The following is a 25,246-nucleotide window of genomic DNA, read 5'->3' as shown; positions in this document are numbered from 1 at the left end:
AAGGCATTTTGGATTTCTGAACAAAATACTAGGGTTTTTAAAATGATTCTGGTGTCTCCGGCAATAAACTGAGCAGTGGTTTATATTGAATCAATACAATTTCATTTTTTTGTTAAATATCTTGGATGCGCATATGCACATCACATGTTTCAAAATAGATAAATTGATATGACATTTGCGAAAAAGAACCCACGTGTAACCCTCAACCTCCTACTTCCAATATTGCATATTTATGCACAGATAAAAATATGTTGTGATTTTAAATGTATTTTCATGCACATATTTGGAGCATGCAAATAAACGTAACATTCAATCGATCTTACTGTCCCTTTAAATCGAAATAAATTTAAACCATGCTTGCTTGTAAAAATCAATCGAATTTAATTGAATATCGAGTGTTTATTCGTTTGTTGGAACTAGCTGCAATTTTACACGACGTTGAATTTTCAAAATTATTTGCTGTGTGGGATTCGTGAGGTTTTGTTTATAAAGTATTATTTAATATAGTACAAAGTATAGTACCTATTGATTAACATCTGGGAGATAGGTCCAACTGCGTGATTGAGATTCATAAGCCTTGAAAGCCGAAATAATTCGATATAGACGAATTTCGCGCCAACCCTTCTATGGGGCTGGCAGCACCATCTCAGAATCGAATGAAACTTGGTGGGCATAACGATATGGTATTTCTAAGCCACTCTGCATACTTAGTTTTTCAAAAATTGTCAAGAGTAACATTTGATGAGGGCCTATTTTTTCATTGATTTTTAAAAAATCGATGTAACTCTAAAATGACAAGACCTACAAAAAAGTGTTGTATGGCGGACTGTCGTGAAATTCCCTGAAGTTTCTTGGAAAAAATATCCAAAAAATAAAAAAATGATTTCTACACTGAAAATAATTTGTTTTAAAAATTAAAATCGATATTACAAAAAACCTCATCTCAGAAATCGAAGAATTTTTTTCTGCAGATAGGCATTTAAATTATCTAACTTTTCTGGGAATAATGTTCCTGTAACAACTTTAAGGAAAAAAGTTTTTCTAACAAAAACTTTTTCCATATCCATATTGAGATAAAATTTATCAGCGTGTTTTATGCATACAGCGCCAAATATAGGTTCAGCAGCCTATCATCAACCAACGACACATTTTGGAGGTATAAAAATTTGTTTAAGAAGCAATTGAGCATAATCTAACATAATTGTGGACCAACATTTGAATAGTGTTTATATTTTTTTTACTTTTTGTAGTTTGCCATATACATATACATACTCATACTAAGGTAATTGGCTTTAATACTTAATACAATTCCTTACAATGATGTGTAACTGACTTCACGTTTGTTTATTCAATTTTAAACCCAAAAATATGGAGCTCAAAAACCTAATTCATTTAGTCTCCAAGCGCGAACAATCTCATTAGCGGGAAGCCTCACGCTTAAGTTGTTTTATGCAAAATCGCCTAGAATCGCCTCATTTATAGAAAATCTACGGTGAGTCAATTGGATGATTCGAAAAATGCAGGATTTCGCACTCGAATCAATTCGTTCATAAAATTTGAGATTTTCAGTTTTTCTCATCTCTGACTGAAAGTCACTATTTGATCACCTTTTCTGCAACTGATAGTCGATATTTGATCTGCTTTTTCGTCAACATTGGTCACTTAAGTCACTATTTTGAGCGGCATTGATTGCTACCAGCCCTGTGTAAATATTAGGCTGTATATATGACACAATCGCAAATTTTAAACAAAAAATATGTGCGAAATATTTACGTTACAAACAGATCGTTATCTGTTCTCAGCATAACATTTCTCTTCTACCACCGCCGACGACTTCCATCGCAGATGTTACTTGGACCACTACCGGCGAAGACATCATCTCAAGTCAATTCAGAAAGCTGCTTTTTATCAGTTTTATCAGCAGCGAGTCAAATATGATAGGAAAAAATGCACTTGTACAATTCGGCACCAACATTTCAAAAGGGCGAAACTGCTTTTGTAAACAAGAGCTTCTCACGTCTCTGGTGGGCTTATTTGTGCTCACCCACGCAATCCAGCACCATTAAATGAAAGAAGAGGATTCGATGCTTCCATCAGTGGTATTGGATTGCGTGGGTGGGCTCAAATTAACCCACCAGCGACGTGAGAAGCTTTTGTTTACAAAAGCAGTTACGCCCTTTTGAAATGTTGGTGCCGAATTCTGCTGTTACCGACGACAGCCACTCAATGATTTACCGCTTATTTGCTACAGACGCCATCTTTGTGAATAATTTTCTGCAGCAACTACCTACCCGTCGACGGTCACCACTGGCGAAAAATCCTCTCAAAGCCCATTTTCAGTCACAAAAAGCAGCAAAACGAAAGAAACAATTTTGCGAGTAAATTTCACTTGTGCGACAATTTCCAATACGGCAAACAAAACCTTCTTTTTTCATAAAATGATTGTCTAGAAAATGGACCGATCAAGTGCGCCTTTGTAATCACTATCAGTGTGCGAGAATATTTCGCTTTAGTACTGCTCCCACCGACGACGACATTTCTGCAGCAACCACCGCCGACGGCCATCATTGTTGGATGAATTTCAAAATCTTGGTAATATTGCTGACCACGGCAGTGCGATTATTTACAGCAAAACGGATCTGCAGCAAACATCCATTACGCAAGAGAACGCCACTGATGTCGATGCTGGGACCGCTCTCCAAAGAATCTCGAACTAACATGTTTGTTTCGATGCTCGGATCGCGTTGGACTGCTTTCTGGGAAACCTGGTAAAAAATGGCACACGAAAAGGTGCTTTCCCTATATTTTGTATCTTGCTCATAGGTAAATATGGATCTGCTCGCGCGCCTCAAACTATGCCTTAATTATAGCCTGAAACCTAACAGTCCTAACACTACCACACTACCGACCCTCCTACCATCATATATAGCGACTCTGCCAGCTGTCTCCTAAAGATGAACTCCTTCTCCTTTTCTTCTACAAAACATCCCTGGCTTCAGGAGGCTGAAAGACTGGCCATCAGATGATTCGTTGCTATGGACGCTGACTGGTACACGGTCCGTGAAATCTCGACCGCAAATGCCGCGCTGCTGTTGCTGCCACGACCGACATAGACGCCACCGGAGCGAAAAAAAAATTTCCGCCAACGCCGCCAAGCCGTTGTTACTGGGATTGCTGCCAGATGATCCACGCTTCAGCGGACCGGTCCGATCGCCGTGAAATATAGAAAGGAAATGACGCGCGCGCAAGACACGGCTCTTTTCATGCAAATAGAAAATGAAGCGGTAGGCCCGAAGGTGCGTACCTTACATCAATCTGATATCCGTGTTGGGGATGCATGTTCTGAAATGTTTATCAGGCGTGAAAGAAATGAAATTTTCAATAGTTTGACGTTGATAATCAATAGTTTTAACTCATTTCCCAAATTGGCGGAAAGATTGCGAATTGATTGATATATAAATCTTAAGAATCCAACGAAAGATAGAGGTGCTATCAACGTTTGAAATCTTACATAATTTCGTAGCGGTTCAGAATATTTAAATTTTCATTTTGCACCTTTTATCCGAGCCTTTCCCTTTGACGTAGTTTACGTCAAAAAAGTGGTTGGGCGAACAATGATTACAATCCAACATTAGCAGTATAACATTCCAAGAAGGGACATGTATTCGAGTTCAACGTCAGGCAAAATTCATCCTCAGTGACGGGAGGTTTGAGTTGGTTCGCGAAGTGTTCGTACTTTTGAGCTAGTCTAGACTTCGGTAGATCTAATTTATCGATTGCACTGTCCTGTAATAGGGTAGAAGTACTATATTTCGCCACCTTGATAGAACAAATAAATTTTTAATGACTAAGTGCAATATTTCACCTCTTTATATTTAACAATCATACAGACTCAGTAAGCATCCATACGATATCTAAAAATGTTCTTATTATAAATCATTGATTTCTGATGAAAACTGCAACTGAAAATAGTAGTCTCGATGACAAGCCATTTTTTGTCCGTATGAAGAAGAACAGGGCAAAATAAATAAATGTCGTTAAACTGATCATACCCTCCAACTTAGGACCAATATACGTACACAATCTTAAGCACTAAAATTCGATTACTAATTCTTTTTAGCCAACCACGCGGTCTACAGAGGGTCCGCAAGTCATCGATCCACCTTGCCCGCTGCGCACCTCGCCTTCTTATGACCGTCGGATCGTTGTCGAGAACCATTTTCACCGGGTTACTGTCCGACATTCTGGCTACGTGCCCGGCCCACCGTAGTCGTAGTCGTCCGATTTTCGCGGTGTGATGGTTCTCCCAGCAGCTCATGCAACTCGTGGTTCATTCGCCTCCTCCACGTACCGTTCGCCATCTGCACCCCACCATAGATGGTACCCAGCACTTTCCTTACGAAAACTCCAAGTGCGCGTTGATCCTCCACAAGCATCGTCCAGGTCTCGTGTCCGTAGAGAACTACCGGTCTAATAGTCAGTTTGGTACGGCGGCGAACTCTATTCGATCGGAGCGTCCTGCGGAGTCCAAAGTACGTACGATTTCCAGCCACTATGCGTCTCCGAATTTCTCTGCTGGTATAATTTTCGGCAGTCAGTGAGCCCAAGTACACAAATTCTTCTACCACTCTACCACTCAAATTCTTCTACCACTCTACTACTCACATTGTCTTCTCTTGAACCCCTTCCTATCATGTACTTCGTCTTCGACGTGTTCATGACTAGTCCGATCCGCTAGGCTTCCCTCTTCTGTCTGATGTAGGCTTCCTCCATCTTCTCAAAGTTACGTGTCATAATATCTATGTCGTCGGCGAAGCCAAATAGTTGGACGGACTTATTGAAAATTGTACCACTCGTGTTGATCCCTGCTCTTCGTATTACCCCTTCCAAAGCGATGTTGAGGTGGTGCGTTCGCCCATAAAACCCGCATGGTACTGCCCCACGAACTCCCTTGCAATTGGTGCTAGTCGACGGCATAAAATTTGGGAGCGTACCTTGTAGGCGGCGTTCAGCAAAGTGATTTCGCGGTAGTTGCTACAATCCAGCTTATCGGCCTTTTTGTAGATGGGACACACGACACCTTCAATCCACTCCTGCAGCAAAACTTCCTCCTCCCAAATCTTGGTAATGACCCAGTGCAGCGCTCTAGCCAGTGCCTCACCACCGTGTTTAAATAGCTCTCTTGGTAGTTGGTCAACCCCAGGGGCTTTGTTGTTCTTCAGCCGGCCAATCTCCTCCTGGATTTTCTGGAGATCCGGAGCCGGTAGAATTATGTTCTGCGCGCGTTCCCCCCGGTCCATCACCATACCGCCATCTTTGTCTGCCACATCGTCATTCAGGTGTTCTTCGCAGTGCTGCCGTCACCTTTGAATCATCTCACGCTCGTTCGTAAGAAAGTTCCCGTTTATGTCCTTACACATATCAGGCTGTGGCACGTGGCCCTTACGTGAACGGTTCAACTTCTCATAGAACTTTCGTATGTTATTAGCGCGGTACAGTTGCTCCGTCTCTTCACGGTCTCGATCTTCCTGCTGACGCTTTTTCCTCCGGAAAATCGAGTTTTGTCTGTTCCGCGCCTGTTTATATCGTGCCTCGTTCGCCCTCGTGCGGTGTTTCAGCAATCTCGCCCATGCTGCATTCTTCTCTTCTACTAAATGCTCACATACGCCGTCATACCAGTCGTTTCTCTGATCCGGGGGCACCGTGCCAAGTGCTACCAATGCACATTGGTCCAGGTAGCATACAAAGCGGTAATAAGTTGTTCAAGCCGAACATAGCAAAGATAGAAAAAAACTTTGTTCTACAAAGTTGCTCCTAACGGTGAGGGGCTTTTTGAGGTTTGTTATTATTGCAAATTGAGGATACACTCTTCCTCTTTCCAACGATATGCTGATCCATAAGATCGGTTGAGAAATGTTGCAGTTATGACAGTTTTGGTGAATCAAGAATTGACAAAAATCGAGGGGTCCATAAAAGTGATTTCGTCCATAACTAACGAGGGGTCCATCTTTCTGAAAAATTAAACTCGGATCCCTAATAAACTCGCCGAAAGCAGTCTAATGAACATAAATTTGGGCATTTTCAAAGACCTTGTGCAAATAGTGGCTCGGTCTCAGCGAAAATTACTGACATGTATAAGATACGAAATAACAAAAAGTAATATACAAAATATTCAAAGCATAACCATATATGTTGTTATTACAATAGCAAAGGGAAAACATCATTATTTTTGTTTTGTATTAAAATATCTGATAATGTTATGCCTATTTATTTTGGATATTAATTTTGTTATTATTTTCGTCATGTTACCTCTTATTCATATCAAGTTCATAAAAACTGCTGTTTTCAAGATATTAGCTTCTGCTCAGGCTCTATAACTAAATGGTGTGGCGTTTGCCATATCACAAAGTAAGCCATGGAAGCAAAACACTTAAAAATAGTAAATTAGTGCTCGAAAATGGAAAAAAACGGTAATTTTTCATTGCAATAATATGGGGCTATGTTCAATTATCCCCTCGATTTAAACACCCTGAAATGAAGCCTGAAAGTAGTAGAATAAGGTCGAGAAAACAGATTGAAAAAATGTTTGCGCCATTCATAAATACAGCCGTTAGAAGAAAACGTTTTTTTCGAAGAAAAACCTCAATAACTTTTGATCCGCATGAGATATGGCAACGCTAAGTCCATGAAAAGTTGCGCCTTGCAAGGCACAAAAAGTGCTCTGAACATCACATTGCTGAGAAATTTGAAACAAAAAAGTTAGAGCAAAAAACTGTTTTTTTGAGGGTCACCCTAAGTAAACTTGGGAAAATTGCTCTAAATCAGTCAATTTAAGAGCTAGAGAAATAATTTTTTTAGCAAAATTCTTGGAATCTGGCTGAACTATAACTTCGCGGAACATTGTATAGCCGTATCTCTGCAAATGAAAAAGTTTTAAATTTAATTTTTTTCAAATGTGGCCCACCCTAATTTTTATGAAAACCTCAAAAAGCCCCTCACCGTTAGGAGCAACTTTGTAGAACAAAGTTTTTTTCTATCTTTGCTATGTTCGGCTTGAACAACTTATTACCGCTTTGTATGCTACCTGGACCACTGTGCAATGGCGGATCGAATATCTCTCCAGCCATCTTCAAGAGACGCTGCGCCTAGCTGCTCTTCCGTTGGGAGTGCCACTTCCAGCTGCTGCGCGTAGTCTTGGGCTAGTCTACCGTCTTGTAGCCGCCCAATGTTAAGCCGCGGGGTCCGACTTCGACGCGTGTTGTACGTGTTGTTGTTGTTTTGAGCGCAGGCATACTGCAACGAGGTAGTGGTCGGATTCAATATTCGCACTGCGGTAAGTGCGGACGTTTGTGATGTCGGAGAAGAATTTACCGTCGATTAGAACGTGGTCGATTTGGTTTTCCGTTTCTTGGTTAGGGGATCTCCATGTGGCCTTGTGGATATTTTTGCGGGGAAAGAAGGTGCTTCGGACTACCATTCCGCGGGAGGTTGCGAAGTTTATGCATCGTTGGCCGTTGTCATTCGATACGGTGTGCAGACTATCCGGTCCGATGACCGGTCTATATATTTCCTCCCTTCCTACCTGCGCGTTCATGTCACCGATGACGATTTTGACGTCCCGCAGTGGGCATCCATCGTATGTCTGCTCCAGCTGTGCATAGAACGCTTCTTTCTCGTCGTCAGGTCTCCCTTCGTGTGGGCAGTGCACGTTGATGATGCTATAGTTAAAAAAACGGCCTTTAATCCTCAGCTTGCACATCCTTGCGTTGATTGGCTGCCACTCAATCACGCATTGGCGCATCTTTCCCAGCACTATGAAGCCGGTTCCCAGCTCGTTTGTGGTGCCACAGCTTTAGTAGAAGGTAGCTGCCCGATGCCCGCTTTTCCACATTTTCTGTCCTGTCCAGCAAATCTCCTGCAGCGCCACGACGTTGAAGTTGCGGGGATGTAATTCATCGTAGATCATCCTGTCGCAACCTGCGAAACCTAGCGACTTGCAGTTCCATGTTCCAAGCTTCCAATTGTGACCCTTATTTCATCGCCTAGGTCTTTGCCGATCATATCGAGTCGCATTATCTCTTATATTGTTCGTAATTATTGGTTTTCCAGGCGGCTTATTGGGCCTGTGCAAACCTCCTGTCTCGCCGGAGGGTCGTCGTGTCAGGGCTGTTTAGCGTCCCACCTAACACCAGGACTTGGGCTTGTGCGCTTTGAGCGGCACACGGTCGCTTTGGTGGGGCCTACTTACGGATACATGCAGCTTTTTATAGAGGTTTAATAGGGCCCACTGTCAAACCTCACCACATCCTAGGCAGGCGCCACAACTCGCAGATGGCCTGGAAAGGGATCGTCAAGCCCTTGGACATAGTCCCTGCTGCCTCTAAGAGAGAGATTTCTGCAAACCCTGATAAAGGCTCGTTTAAGTTCTCAGTGGAGTTCAGATAAATGTATATTCTTACTGGAGCAACATCCACAAATGTTTGAGTTATCGCCTTCGATTCTAATTAGCAATGATGGGGAGTTTGAGTTGTTTCGCGAAGTTGTTCATACTTTTGATCCAGCCTAGACTTCTGTAGATCTCATTTATCAATTGCACCGTCCTATAGTTCCAATTTATGTTGGAACAACTGGACGCTCAATTGTCAGTTATAGATGCGCTACTTTTTGACGCAAAGGACAGGATTCACCAAAAGTGGTCACAATCAGTGCATCATAATGACCTGTAAAATGCGACCAGACACATTTATTTTCCTGCCCACTAATTCTAGTATATTTGTATCTAATTGACATGGATAAATCAACGGCTTTGGCATATTTGTTCCATTTATTGGCGGAGATCTTTGAAGCCATTACAGCATCATTACAACAGCAGTTTTAGCATTGTCCTTAAATCAACATCCATGCCAGGAGAGCCATTCCGAGAATTCATCTTTGAAACTGATTGTCAATCCAATTTTGTTATTTTATACTCTCATAGATTCAAAGCGTTTCGAAGTACTGATCACAAACCACATAAATAAAACATTTTATTACGTAGTTACGTATTGCTACCCTATAACTGATTACCGAATAAACATCATTGAAATATTTTGATGAAGCAGCAAAAGAGACAACAGCTTTGTTCAATCGTTCAACTGTGAAAGCTGTTCCGCAAACATTAAAATGATTGTCCACTCGTAAATATTTCTATCATTTTCTAGCAAGAAGTTTGATTAATCTTTCTGAATATTACTCGATATTATTCAATGCATCATTCTTCTTCCTCTCGGTGTCCTAAATTCTACTGGAACTTAACACCTGCGTTTCAACTTTTATGAATTGAAACTGTTTTGCTGCCCACCATTGATTGAATGAATATGTATCTTGAGTGGAAAGCATAGAAGATGACACTATCCGATTGCGTGTTTTGTTATGTTGCGCTTATCATAATGGTGATTATTTTGTTACATTTAGACATGGAAAGTGAATTGAACAAGTCGCTTGGATTAAATACGTCCAAACACCTTCGCTCAACTCTACTTGAACGGACAGTAAGTGAATCATGTTTCTCTCTGGCAAGTAAATTGCAATCAACTAAGTTGTTCAATTCACTTGCCCTTTCAAAACGTAAATATGGAGATATTTCACAACTTAATTACGCCTATTTAATTGTGCTTTCTCGATTTCGCTATCCAATATCAGATATTTTGGGATTTAATAGATTATTTTCGATACTCGCAAGAAAAAACTAGTTGAACGTACCCGACCTTGCTCGGGATTATATTACAAGTCGCTTCCACATCTCGATATTGAAGGACCATCGAGATAGGGAGAGATCAAGAATGGAAGGAAAATTTAAGGTAAAAACACAACTAGATCCAAAACAGCTTGTTGCTATGAAAACGACAACAAAACAAATATCATTTCTTATTGTTGATCTGTATGTTATCGTCCAAATGTGGCCATAGCCTAAAAAATTTGAAAATATCGACATAAGGAGAGTGAATCCAGAACAAAATACGATTACAAAACATCGGATAGAAAGATTTCAAGATAGGGAAGTTTTCGAGATGTAGAAAGCCAAAATGTAGTAGATTGAAGGGACCGAGGAAACCATCGACATAGGAGAGATATCAGATATAGAAATCGAGATTTATAGAGTCGACTATTTTGCATTCTACTGTCAATTGTTGAGACTATAGCGCGCACTCTAGATCATTTTTAACGCGATTGTATTGGTTTCTTACAACTCGCATCAAAATTTCATTTTCACATTTTCTCAACTTTCTCCTCAAAATTTAGTGATATTTTATAACACAGCAGTCCCAGACGAATTAATTAATGAGAAACCGTACATATCGGTCAACCTGTTCGTGAGTTATATTGCCTCAAGGGAAATGCAAACTCATTTTTATATGAGAGAGATTGTACCAAACGTAATCATGTTTGAATTGTATTTATATCAAACTCATATCGGGCAGTTTGCACAAAAGTTCGTTTCTCCTGACAAATCATATTCAAAATTGATATCAATTGTGAATTTCAAAATTGATTATGCATGCGAGTTAATTTGAAAAGAAATCATCATTGGTTTCATAAAATCAACATAATTCAACGAGGTGTGACAAAAAAATGAGCATCGCTAATACTTTCACTACGTGAAATATATTTAAGTTATATATGATACAGCAGGTGTTTTGACAGTTCCCATGGAAAACTGTCAAAACGACGCAAACGTATCCATTGTGTTTGACCCTTTAAGCTTTCTATCGTGACTATTTGAAAAATCTACAGGTCCCAAAAACTTTTTTCTCTCCTTAAACGGAACCTTTAGTTGTAAAACAGTTTATTTAGTGTAACAATTTTTTATCTGATTTTATTGATTTTCCTCCTATTTGTTTCTTCCTGCCCAATCACGTAGTAACGCATTTTTTTTTTTTTTTTTTTTTTTTTTTTTTTTTTTTTTTTTTTTTTTTTTTTTTTTTTTTTTTTTTTTTTTTTTTTTTTTTTTTTTTTTTTTTTTTTTTTTTTTTTTTTTTTTTTTTTTTTTTTTTTTTTTTTTTTTTTTTTTTTTTTTTTTTTTTTTTTTTTTTTTTTTTTTTTTTTTTTTTTTTCCCATCTTTGTTTGATTTATTTAGACTATAACTTTTTCCTCATTTTTATGACAATTGATGTTTACCTTCGGTTAGAGTTTTACGTTTTCCCATGGGAAAACTGTACAAACGCACGCAAACGTATCCATTGTGTTTGACCTTGCTTTCATTTCGTGACTATTTGAAAAAATCTACTGAGGGTCCCAAACAACTTTTGTTTCTCCTTAAACGGAACCTTTAGTTGTAAACAGTCAATTATTTACCACGTCACTACTAAATGAGTTTCGATTTTTTCTTCCAATCATCATATAAAAATTAAGAGGAATTGATTATTACCAAGTTATAGTCTAAATAACTTGTTTATTGAAGTCAAGCGTCAAAGAGCGTAACGAAGCCAAACTCGATAAATGTATGTAATCCTCTGAAATAGCTGAGAAACGCTTGGATGGAGATTATGCACTGGTTCAATATCTTTTACATATATACCCAATTCTTTCTCAACACCTGCCAAAATTGAAACTTGTTATGCGAATGAATAAGTTTAACTGGTGTCATAAAATTATTCAAAACGATTGATCATGCTAAATAATAATCTACCATAGTAATATAAAAGCCTTCCTTAGCCATGCGGTGATATCCCAAACAACATTACAACATAGCAACATAGTTTTATTCCGCTCTAGGGATGGTTTTTAAGATCAATTAATAAGATCTAATAATAAAACCCAATATTACACGACAACTTCCCGATGACCACTATAAGTGTAAATATGCATAAGTGGCCTCATAAACACTATAAAACCTATTATAAGAGTATTTAGGAAAAAAAGATTTTGGCTGCCGTAGCTGTAAAAAAAGCTTTGAAAAAAAAAAATTCCACGCACTCTCAAAATAATGTAGTTTTGAGCATTCAATTTAAAATAATTGTAACAGCAATATCCCTGATCTCCCTTGAATATATTGATATTTCTCCTAATATATTTTAATGCAAATCAACTCACAAAAAAGTGTTTTACGTAGTGAAAACATTGTCTAATCATGAATTATTGAACGATTAATTGAGATGCGGTTTACTTACACTCGAGGAAAGCTGTTGAGTATTCCTTTAGTTATGTAGATTTTCTTTTAACCTGCGCTTGATGGGGGAAGCGTCATTACCAGTACAACGAAAAATAATTTTTCCCATACTAATTTGCATGCAAACTTGAAACGGCTTGTGCTAAATCAGTTTTAACAAATGAGCTCAAATTTTCAGAGGACTCTCAGAACATGGTAAAGAAAGAATCAGATGAGCACTGTGGAGCAAAATAAATTTTTGAACCACTCAATGCTCATGTCACAAGTAGGTAAAATATTTTGATCATATCATCATTGAAAATGTGATAAAATCGTCACTATATCTATAAATACAAAACATAAGTAATTGATCAGGGTCCCTTCCTTGCTGTTAAAAAATACCAGTGAGTTTAACCATTGCCTAGCGGTAATGTTTGCCAGCCAAATGTCGAGTGTCGAGTCAAGTACGAGACACTGAAGACGGCCTTACTTTTGAGGTCGAAATACGTATCTGTCAAGATACCATAGTGGTGGAATTAATGGATTGTATAAACTCGTCTTATGACAGGTGAAAACATTCCACTAAAAAGCTCAAAATAATTTTCTTATTTTTTTTTTGCTTAACAACCCAATTGAGGAAAAGTCCTCGCCTCGTTTCTACCCAAAGATGTAACAGTTTTAATACCTTTTTGCAAGCGTTTTTGTGTAGGCATGGGACATTACGGAGTCTGTTACTATTTTCTTCAGCGAATGAAAAACTGCAATACATAGTGCCAATTGCAATTCGATTGCCTTCTTTTGTAATGATTCAAATGAAATCAATTCGCAACAAGCATTTGCCTCAATTTGAAATAAAACCTAGGACACTGATATTCTGCCGTGCATCAAGCGAGTCAGTCCTTTTTTCTTGTCCTACAGTTCTGCAACTTGATTCTTGTGCACAAATGTTATACTGAACGGACGAAAGTATCTACACGTGGTTGATTCGAGGATAGAAAATAAACATTACTGCCGTAATCTGGCAAAGTGACGTATACGCCATTTCCCAAAAATGATGTTAACGAGTAGCACTTTGTCGTAACCTTACAAATCCTCGCTCTTCAATCAGCGGAAAATTTGTCTTCAACTCCTAAAATTGGAGAGCGTGCTTACGCTCCAAGAAATGAACATGAATGACCATCGTTTATTTTCATTCGCACAATATAGAATTCCTGTCAGCCTACTGAGATTGAATTTCAAATGCCTTCATTAGCTTCTTAGTATGCTGGCATTTCAAATGCCTACTACGGTTGAATTTCAAATACGTTATCATTTTTTATTATTGTCATTTAAAATAGTTATGTTTATTTCATTATTTTTATCGAATCAAAAACACGAATCCTTTTTCCCGTCTCACTTTATTCCCCACACACTTATCGTCCTCTTTAACAGAAAAATGGAAAACATGTATGTTGTAAAATGGCGCATACGTCACTTTTTCAGATTACGGCAGATTACGATTGGGATGGAAAGGAATCCAAATTATTTAAATCTGGTGATGATTTTGAACATTTTAAAAGTTGATTTGTAATGACATTTCATAATGAAATAATTTGGTGACATTTAGTCGAATGACATTTGGTCGAATGGACATGTAGTCGAAAATGAATTGTTAGTCCACTAAAGACGTGAGAAATTTGGTCGAATGACTTTTGGTAGAAAGAACCCTACGTCGAATGAACGTTTGGTCGAATGGATATTTAGTCGAAAGTAGATTTTGAACATTTAGACGAAAGCAGATAAATATTTACTTTCAATTAAATGTCCATTCGAGTTAATGTCTTTTCGACTAAACGTCCTTGCAACAAAATGTTATTTGATCAAACGTCATTCGTTTTTTTTTAATTTGCATAAAAAAAATAAATAAAGCAATGGTTATTTCCCCATCGGTACCTAATATTTTGCTATTTCTGTAGGTTTTTCATTTTTCTCTAGCCCACCAGGGTCTCCAGTAGATTCCGTTTGTTCAGTTTCACTATTCGTTTCTTCCGCTGTTGATTAAAATTCTTTACGTCCACTGAATTCCTATTAATATCTATGCACCTTATAGATAAATGGATATCGGGATATCGATGGTTAGCTGATGTTTGTAATGCGGACCAAATAATCATCTGCCGATACGAAGCTGAACAAGGGGCATTTTGTATGTACTACCAGCGAGAAGAGATTCAGAAGATATACTTTTCATTTTCTATGATGTAAGACATACAGACATATAGAATTTAACTATTTTTATGCATGCTTTTTCAGGTATTGACGATTTGCCTTGCCTCTTATCACAGAGCTTTATTTAAAATTTGGTGTACCTTTTTGTTTATTTGTTATTTTCACTGAAAATATAATCTGAGATCATCTTGACTAAGAGACAAACCAACAAAATTTCCTTATAATTAAAAGAACAACGTTTCGCTTTAATAAGGAAAATTTAATCAAAAGTCCATTGACTAATTACCTATTTACCTAAATTACTTTTTAACGATTTATAATACTGAGATACACTTTCATAATTCGACTAAATTTCCATTCTACTAAATGTTCATTCGACATGGACATTTACATAAATGTTTTTTTAGACTAAAGGCATTATCGACTAAATGTTTATCCGAAATTCGTTCGCAGTGCTCGGGGATTTCACCGTTCGTTTAGTACGACCTGATGTTAGTAGTGAAGTTAGTGAAGTAACCTTGATTTACTCTACGAGACTGCTTAAGAACTAGTATGAAACTACTGGGGATTGAAGTGGTGGACAATGATATTCAGCGCTATGAAAAAGCGCAAAATTGTTTTTACCACTATCAAATAAGCAATGAATGGTCTAGTGCACGATCTTTCTCCGTCCACATTTCATGGTTAACACAGAATTATCATTCAAATATAAACCTTACTAATACCAGCAAATTGTCAAAAGTCCCGTTAAATCTTCTATTTGGCGATATGGTTTCGTGGTAGGAAGAAAAAAGAGTTTGAGACAAGTTTTCCGGATTCAAGTTAAAATCTACTTGCGTTTTCAACACGGAAGGAACGCTTTATTATTACTTTCATTCTTCCAGCTTAACGGTAAATGTTTGAAATCAAAATACAATTATCAAATGAGCTGGCAAGTTATTATAAATTGATAATTGAAAAGAAAGATCGACGATGCGTGTTGATCACTGATTCCCTGACTATCGGAATTGCAGCAACACCCGGATAAAAGTGTACCACAGGCTCAACAGTGTAAACAATTGAATTACTATACGCTCTATGATATACAATAGGATATATTGTTTCTTGATGGTTGTCCATATTGTATCAACACCGTGGATATAATACGTCAACATAGTTCTCTAATGTAACTATACTTCCAATTGTTTTTAGAACATTTAGCATAAATTTTAATCATTGATAACTTCTGAAAATTTTGTTCAAATTGCATATAAGCAACATAACAATATTTATTCAATTGCCGCAAATATAAAAAAAAAATAGTTACTAGATAAAGATTGTCGCTTCGGTTCCCTTTGTTCTGCTGTCCGGAACATGTTGTACAAGCTGTCAAATCGTATGGATTTTCCTTCATTGACATTTAGCGCCCTATCCTCGTCAGCAAAAGATGTTCCGGACAGCGACGACAGCGATAATCTTTATCTAGTAACTAAAATATCTTTTGCAAATATGCATTATTTTTCATAAAATTTCATTGTAAAAAAATCCAATATCGTATTGTTTTACTATAAAAATACAATTCAATCTAATGTAATTTGAACGGTTTCTTCGGATATTTCAACAATATATTTACGATACACTCTATTGTTTGACAAAACAAATGTATGAAAAAAATCTCAGATTTTGTATAGTTACGATACTTAAAACCGTACGTTCTAATGCAAAACTTCATTTACAATTTAATGAATGGTTTATAACAATACATTCCAATGTATTTCTATTATTTCATCTACAAAAATCTATTGCAAATTTATTGTGTTTTATGGTGATGTTACAATAAATTGTATTGTTTTTCTATAATATTTTTATTCGGCACAAACAGCTACAGCACCACCAAATGGAAAAGTATTCTCAGACACCGATTCTCCCGGTGAACAACAATCATTCTACTTCATGTCAACTAGTTAAAGCAAATCATAATAACACCGACGTCGAAGTATAGTGATCGTTCGGTAATTGGAGCACAACTTCATCCCAACTAGCGAAATACGGGTTTATGGCCCAACTAGCGAACCACCAGAAGCCCCCAACGAAACCGCACTTATCGAATATCAATGTGAATAGGAGACGGTTGTCATTACAAATACGGTTAAAAACCTAAGAAATTCGGCCCCGTTATGCCTTATATATGAAGAAAAAAAGTACCCAGCTTTAAGTATTTTTAAACTTAATTTGTGTTATTTTTTCTTTTCTCTTTCATTCACTCTTTCTTCTGTTGTCAAAAACAAAGGAGCATAATAACACTACACCGACGTCAGTTCGATACGGGAAGCCAAACTTGGGTTTGTAGTCTGAGGTCGAAATTGAGTGAATAAATAGTTGAATAAATAGAACTTACGCTAGGTACTTTTTTAATATGGGAGTAAAAGAAAACTAATTAGACTCCATTTACTGAAATTTGGCTTTCCGTACGGAATTTCGAAGTTGGGTGGATTTAATTCACTTTGGGGTAGTTAAGTTCTTCCGTGTAGGGAAGATCCATAAATTACGTTATGCGAAAATTGGCAATTTTTATTTCCACAATAAGCAGAACACAAAAATTAATATTTCATGTTCACAATTGTTCATTTTTTTTTTCATCGATTGAACATTACTCACTTTTCACAACCCATTTCTCACTTTTTGCTTCTCATTTCTTAAATTTCAAGCTTCACGCTTTGCTTTTCACTTCACATCTTATAACACTTGTTGCATCTCACTTTTCATACCTCATGACCTTTTTCTCACTATTCAATTCTCACTTCTAAATTCTCATTACTTCTGAGCTCTTTTGTCACTTCGCACTCTTCACTTCTCTCTTCTCACATTTCATTTCTTATCCTCCCACATCACATTTCTCACTTTTGGCGTCTCGCTTCTAACTTAATTATCATTTCTCATTTCATATTTCTTATTTCCCACATGTCAGTTTCACTCCCAACGTATCGCTTCTAACTCTCCACCTTTTCCTTTTTACCTGAAGCTTTCATTAATAAGTTTTCAATATTCATTCCGTCTTCCTACTTCGCACTTTTCACGATTAGTGTACCACTTGTCATACATTTAATTTCTCAATTCTCACATTTTACTGATTTCTCTTAACTTTTCACAATTTAGAAGAGAATTCTCACATACTTATCTCATTTCTCAATTCTCACGTCTCCTATCCCATTCTTCACTTTTCCCTTCTCACTTGATTTCATTCCTCCGTTCTTACATTTAACTTCTTGTTTCTCATTTTTCACTTGTCACGTCTCATTTCTCACTTCTTAATGTTCGCGTCTCGCTCTCCATTCCTAAACTTAGAATCTCAATTTTGAAAAGTAGCGAGCTCGTTAACCCTCTGAGACCCACATTTTTGCATTTGTCCAAAATCACTATCTTGGATTACGTTTCCAAGTCCAGAAGTACACCGTTCAGGAACCCAGTGGAATTCCATTTAGAAACTCATAAGAAATCCTCGGAGGCTCAAAAGGATTCTTTACGGAAACTCAGAAGGACTTTATTCGGAAAGCCGTAGGATTTCCGTTTGAGAGCTTAAAAAGGATTCCGTAAGGAAGTGAAAAACTATTCCGTTCAGAAGCCCTGAAAATTTGCGATCAAATAAATCCGTTCGGAAACCCAAAACAATTCCAATCGGAGGCTTCTGTTGAAACCATAAGGGTTTTTCAAGAACCCCATTCGAAGCCAAAAATCGATTGAGTTCAAAGAACTCCGATCGGATGCCCGAAAGAATTCTGTTTGGAAGTCCAAAAATATTCCGTTCAGAAGCCCGAAAAAATTCCGTTCGAAGGATCAAAAGGGTTCATTTGGAAAGCCCAGAAGAATTTCGTTCGGAAGTCTAAGGAATTCCGTTCAGGAGTCCAGAGGAATTTCATTCAGAACTTCAAAAGAATGTTGTTCATAAGCTCAAAAGAATTCCGTTCAGAAGTCCGGGTGGAATTGTTTGGACTGAACGGAATCCTTTTGGAATTTGACACTTTGGGCGTCCAAACGAAATTCTTCCGGGCTTCCGAACAAAGTTTTTTTGGGTTTCTGAACGGAGTTTCTTGAGCTTCTGAACGGAATCCTTTTAGGTTTCTGAACGGAATCTGATTTCCCAAACTGACTTTGACCATTTGATCTTCCAAACGAAATTCATTTGGGCTTCCGAACAAAATTCTTCTGGGTTTCCGCTCGAAGTTCTTTGAGCTTCTGAACAGAATTCTTTCAGATTTCTGAACGGAATCCATCTTAGTTCCCGAACTGAATCCTTTTGAACCTTCGAAAGGAATTCTTTTGGCTTCTGAATGGAATAGTTTTGGACTTCCTAACGGAATTCTTTCGGGGCTTTGACATTTTGACTCTTTGAGTTTCCAAACAAATTTCTTTTGGGTTTCCGAACGGAGTTCTTGAGCTTCGCCGGAATTTTTTAGATTTCTGAACGGAATCTTCTGAGTTCCCGAACTGAATCCTTTGAGCCTTTGAATGGAATTCTTTGGCTTCTGAACGAAATATTTACGAAAAGTTTTGCGACTGAGGCGAACCTAAACTCCGCAACACAATGCGATTCAATGCGTATCGATACATTACACAGCCCAGAAGCCCAACAGGATTCCGTTCAGAAGCTCGAAAGGATTCCAGAAATATTCCGTTCAGAAGCCCAAAGAATTTCGCTCTGAGGCCCACAAGAATTCCGTCGGAACTTTCAGACAGAACTCCGTTAGGAAGTCCAAAACTATTCCGTTCATAAGAAAAGAATTTCGTTCGAAGGCTTAAAAGGATTCAGTTTGGAAGCTCAGACGCATTCCGTTCAGAAACCCAACAGAATTCCGTTCAGAAGCTCAAGAAACTTTGTTCGGAAAACCAAGAGAATGTTGTTCTTAAGTGTCAACAAATTCAGAAGCTTCAGAAGCTTAACGGAATTCTGATCAGAAACTCAAAAGTATTCCGTTCGTATGTCCAAAAGGATTCCGTTCAAAAGCCCAAAACAATCCCACACGGAGCCTCAACAAATTTGTTCGGAAGCCCCAAAAAGATTCTTTAGTGCTTCCGAAAGGAACTTCTTTTGGGTTTCCGAGAGGAATTATTTTGGGCACTCGAATGGAATCCGTTTGAGCCTCCGAACAAAGCCGTTTTAACCTTGTGATCAGCTCAAAGAATACTGCTCGGAAATTCAAAACAATTCCTTTCGGATGCCCAGAACAAATCTCTACTGTAGCAGGGAAGGATCTGTTCTAAGATCCTGGGGATTAATCATCATGAATATTAAAGATTTACCATTTTCCCAATTCACTATCCTTCCACTCAATTAGATTTTTTCAACTTTCTCGCCTGATTTACCAGATTCCAATTTATCCCCGATGACCGTGAGGACGTGGCCAGCGCCGTTATCGACCTTCCAAAAATAGAGTTTCGGACTGTGCACATTGAGGGAGTGCACATCCCAGCTTCCATCCATTGATTCCCTGTGCAATTGCGATTGTTTTGGTCGATCACGGAGTAGCAACTACGAAATGCACGGTCATCATCCTTATCTCATGATTTACCAGATTCCAATTTATATTATTTTCAATGATTGTCCAATTATTCATTTTTTTCATAATCAATTCTTCTTTTTTTTTTTTTTTTCGAGAGTTGACCAGCTGTAGTCTTAATAGACTGGTATCTCGGCTGGGCTTCCATGTGATACACAATACTAGCAGACGACTGCTATGCTGTTCACTAGGTCACTGCGGCCTGGGTTTGTATTGTGATCATACGATACATTATTCTTTTCTATCTACAGTTCGTCAATTATAAACCGAACAAATAATGAAGCTCAACATATAATAGATGTTTTCTGAATAAGTAGTTAACATGTAAATTTAATTATTAGTTACTTGGAGCCGACATTCAATACCTAATAGTAGTCTATGTTGACAACGGGTGGTACTGTTGCATTTCCAAGTAACAATTTCGAATAAAGATGTAATGATATCATTCTGGTAGGTAGTTTCAAAATAGATTAATTTAAGTACTATTGTAATAAATGGACACATTGAAGAGCTCCCTTATTTTAACACGGTTGAGTATCGGATGTTTGTCAATACGTCGTCGAGTTAATTGTATCCTATCGTCACAGTAATGTCATATGTTGAAGTTTCAGTAGTCTAATAGTGATCATTATCAAAATTTCTGTCCAGTTGTTCCGTAATTGCTTTTTTGGTCAAGTTCTATTCCTTTCTAATATTCAAACCTTTATTATTTATTAAAATAATGAGGTCTAAAATTCAGTGTTTCAGATTCAGGTATCAATATTCAACGCGTCATATGGTTCATCCTCATTTCCGTAAGTGGTCAAGTATTAGTCTTGTAGCAATAATAGTGGTACTAGTTATTCTCTATCTTGTGAGTGCAATGGTCTCAATTAACTATTCTAAACAGAACTCTGTCTCTTATCTTTCTGTCCACGATGGTCATGTATTTATTTTCGTTTTATTATTTATTTTTTTTCTGTCATAAGAAGTTTGAACAATCCCACTGAACTCCAATACTCTCAATCCTGACAGATACTTCGACCTCAAGGGCGTCTTCAGTGTCTTGTACTTGACTCGACTCTGACGTACAAACACTGAAGACGGCCCTACTGTTGAGGTCGAAACACGTATCTGTCAGGATACAATAAGTGGTGGAACTCAATGGATTGTTCAAACTGTCTTATGACAGATGAAAACATCACTAAAAAGCTCAAAATAATTTTCTTATTATTATTTATTTGATATCTTTAAATTTCAGTCATTTATTTTACTATCGGTCATTTATTTTATTATAAGGTAAAGGTCAGGAATTTGTCTTAATACGAGAAACACTAAGTCATGTCCCCTATATATCCGCTAATTTTCTAACTAACTCAATAGAAGGAAGAGAGAAACAGTTTTTTTTTGCGTTGATCCATGCAGCTAGAGACTAAAATAAAAGATTATCGAGAAGATATATAGATGCTTACTATCTCCAATGCCAAATTAGTAAATCTACAAATTCTACTTTTCACTACTAAAATTCTACTTCAGCTATACTTAGCTTAGCTTAGCTTAGCTTAGACTGACTGTATATATCAATGGTTGCTACCCGTGATTGATCAGAATGGTGCAAATTGCACTACGATCCAAGTAAATAGTGGTTGGGATTCACCATCTATTCTCGAAGTGCACGTTTCAGCAGCTCGCAAATATTGATCAATAGCGGCGCGGCCAAGTCCTTACAGTCAGTTGGGAAAGGGAGGAATGTGAGTGTGGTAATTGTTGCTACTAGAAACCGAGAATACCTCTGCATCTCCACATTTACCACGGGAAGGAAGTAGTGTTAGTTGGGGGTAATCAGTAACATAGATCGGATTCACCATGGAAAGTGATGTGACCTATGAAACTTCTACACAGCAGATTAGCATTTCCTAATTTGTTCAATTGTTCATTCTTCGCGAGAATAAAAATCAATCGCTCAAAGTGAGCGATTGTTCTTTTGAATTTCGGATTAGGCGCCGCGTTATCATTTCATTAACGTAAGAAAAGTAAAAAGAAACGGGATTGAAAATAATTGATAGTAATCGGAAAGCTAATGTTATTCAGCAACCCTTATTTTATCTCTATTTGACGTTAAGTAAGAATGTAAATTTAGTGCATTTTACAATCGTTTATTTTGTACTTTCGGCGCGTGTCTGTCACTTGCCTTGACCAGTATACCAATCAGGATCTCACTGGTATTAATCCTGATGTGCCGGTTGGCACTCGTGTTGGGCTTTGGCTTTGAGCGGCACACGGTCGCTTCCCAGTCTACATAAATCGCACATGGTGCAATACAAGATGCTAAATTGGAGACGATATACATACATGTTGTGTGGAAAAGTACCTCTATCGCCTGCACTTCAGCATCCTACACGACACCATTTACGTTCATGTGTTGACTGGGTTTGATAGGGCCTGCTTATGGACACATGCAGCTTTTGTAGAGGTTAACAGAGCCCACCGTCAAACCCCACCACATCCTAGGCAGGCCCCTAACTCGCAGTGGCCATGGGGAGGGTCGTCAAGCCTTGGACATAGTCCTGCCGCTCCCAAAATTCTACTTCAGCATACGGGTACAAAATGAATTATTGTTAGTACTACTACAAGTATAAATATATGTATGCTATTTGGATAAGCGTGTTTCAGGGTCTTGTTAGTATTAGAGTTATGTTAGTTAGACCCTACTGAGCCCTGGCACCTCCAAATTTACAATAGGCTGTTGTTAGATCTGCGACACTAACATTAGTTAACTTAGGCATGGTACCTCAAGTGTTTGGTATAACTGTTGACCTTATTTAAGTAAGATGATAAAAGTTTCTCTACGGAGCTTATTTTCAAACCATTACTATTAAAATAACGATATTCTTGTGAAAGAGATATAAAAAATGGAAAATATCCTAATTTTTTAATTTAGTGTTGAACTTAACCTTTGTTTGAAAAAGCACTCTATTAAACAACAAAATAAAATAAAATAAAAATCTTTTAAGACAATTGAAATATCAACGTCAAGCCCTTATCCATGGACAGGGTTTTTCATAATCAATTCTTCTTATAGCTTTTTGGAAGCTCAAAAGAATTCTGTTCAGAAGTCCAAAAGAATTCCGTTCTGAAGCCTAGAAGAAATTTCGTTCGGAATCATAAAAGATTCCTTTTGGGCCCCGAATAAATTTTTTTGAACCTCCGCGTGGTATTGTTTTGGGCTTCTGAATCTGAACAGAATCCTATTGGACTTTGACCCTTTGAGTTTTCAAACGACATTCTTTTGGACTTCCGAATAAAATTCTTTTGGGTTTCCGAACGGATTTTCTTGAGCTTCTGAATGGATTTTTTTTAATCCTTTTGAGCCTTCGAACGAAATTCTTTTAGACCTCAGAGCGAAATTCTTTTGGACTTCCAAATGGAATTCTTTTGGGTCCTCAGCTCAGAAGCTTAGAAGAATTCAGTTCAGAATCCGAAAAAAAATCTATTCGGAAGTCTGTCCGTAAAACTAGAACAATTACTTTCAAAATCCAAAAGAATTCTGTTCGGAAGGTAAAAAGGATTCAGTTTTCAAAGGCCCAGAGGAATTTCGCTCGAAAGTCCAAAGAATTCCGTTCGGGAGCCCAAAGGAAAATTCCGCTCGGAACTCCAAAAGAATTTTGTTCATAAGCCCAAAAGAATTCCGTTTAGAAACCAAAAAGAATTCCGTTCTGGAGCCTAGAATAAAATTCGTTCGGAAGCGCAAAAGATTCCCTTTGAGCTTCTAAACGAAAATCTTTCAGGCTTCAGAACGGAATTCTGTGGGTCAATCATCGTTGAACCGGAATTACATGCTTTCAGGCATTCCCGTTTGCGGCATAGTCATGAATGTTTACAACTTCCCATTTTCCCAATTCACTATCTTTCCACTCAATTAGATTTTTTCAACTTTCTCGTCTGATTCACCAGATTCCAATTTATATTATTTTCAATGATTGTCCAATTTTCCATTTTTTTGTAATCAATTCTGTTTATATCTTTATTGATAAAAAGGCACAAAAATCTAATGAGACTGAAAACAGATTAAAATAGTACTTTGTTGAAATCCTCAAATTTTTATTAAAGCTCGTAATTGAATTACGTAGCACTTCAATTCTAAACAATAAGAATTGAACGGCCGTTTAGTTTTAATCTGATAAAAACAATTTCGATATATCTTATCACCACAGGTCGCCCCGGAACGGACTATCCCATCCTGGCCGCCGTACCGTACACCAATTTCTACTGCGATGAACAACCCTATCCAGGCTTCTTCGCCGACATGGAAACTAGATGCCAAGGTAAATTCGTCTTATGTTCCAACTTTGCAAAACAACACTCTACTGCATTTCCAGTTGTCCTAATTCCGCACTCATTTTAGGTTGGCACTATTGCGACATCGACGGCCGGCAAGCCACGTTCCTGTGCCCCAATGGAACGCAATTTTCGCAGGCCGTCTTCGTGTGCGATTGGTGGTTCAATGTCCGCTGTGACCTGTCCCCGCGGTTGTACGCCATCAACGCTCGCCTCTACCAGCGCCCGAAGGTAAACCCCACCCGGAAGCACCGAGTCATAACGAAGCAGCTGGTGGAGGATATCTTCAACAAATAGGGCGTCTGGCGCCCGGACAGGACGCGCCGCGGGACGCGCAAAGCTGGATCAGTGCATCCATGCGGGATCCATCCCAGTTCCTTTTGGGTTCAGATGGGAAGCGAAACATAGAATGGGGATGAATGAGTTTGGATTAGTTGTTCTTTATTTTGTTTTCTTTGTAAAGATGTGAATGAGATTGGGATTTCCGCGGGATGAATGAGAGATTTTTAGCCAACGAGGAATTTTCTAACTTTTGCAGTCGTGTTCAACTCGCGATGCCAATATTCAACGTTGATTATTAGGGTGTGGACGGCTTCAGTTGCATTTGTTTAAATATGTTTGGTTACGTGATATATGTTCATACTTACATATTTATTATTATTAAATTCAAAGTGAACAAAACCTTCTAGAAAAAAAATAGTGAACAAGTTATGTGAAGGCCGGATAACTCGAACAGTCCCTTAGGAAAGTATTTTTAATGAAAAACATAATTCAACATGTTGTAAACAAACATTGGAAGGCAAATTTCTAATAAGGGAATTTGTTTAGGAGAGAACGCTAGCATTCTACGGAATCCATAAAACGATGTTACAACATAAATAACGCAAACGAATTATGAAAAATATTAAACTTTTATCTATCTTCTGTGATCAGACGATTTGTTACTTGGAAAAGGGGTCATCTTAATTTCAAAACAAAACTTTTTATTTGCCCGGAATCCGGACTTTAAGAGGTTCTTTGTTGTTTCATTAGGAAACATACAGATGATCAACATTTTGTAGA

At 37.8% G+C, this 25,246-nt stretch overlaps 1 protein-coding gene across 3 annotated transcripts in view; it reads left to right on the top strand.

The window, feature by feature from the left end:
* LOC134209089 (uncharacterized) overlaps nt 1-25,166 on the top strand; it is a 372,790-nt gene extending 347,624 nt beyond the window's left edge. For all 3 annotated transcript variants that reach the window (XM_062685069.1, XM_062685079.1, XM_062685073.1), the window contains exons 4-5: nt 24,061-24,171; nt 24,252-25,166. In XM_062685069.1, the coding sequence (XP_062541053.1) occupies nt 24,061-24,171; nt 24,252-24,481 (341 nt within the window). In that variant the 3' untranslated portion in view covers nt 24,482-25,166. The remainder of the gene's footprint in view (nt 1-24,060; nt 24,172-24,251) is intronic.
* Nucleotides 25,167-25,246: the final 80 nt, after the last annotated feature.

This window comes from Armigeres subalbatus, chromosome 1 (genome assembly GCF_024139115.2).
Source record: "Armigeres subalbatus isolate Guangzhou_Male chromosome 1, GZ_Asu_2, whole genome shotgun sequence".
Taxonomy (NCBI): domain Eukaryota; kingdom Metazoa; phylum Arthropoda; class Insecta; order Diptera; family Culicidae; genus Armigeres; species Armigeres subalbatus.
This window is presented reverse-complemented; position numbering and strand designations above follow the sequence as displayed.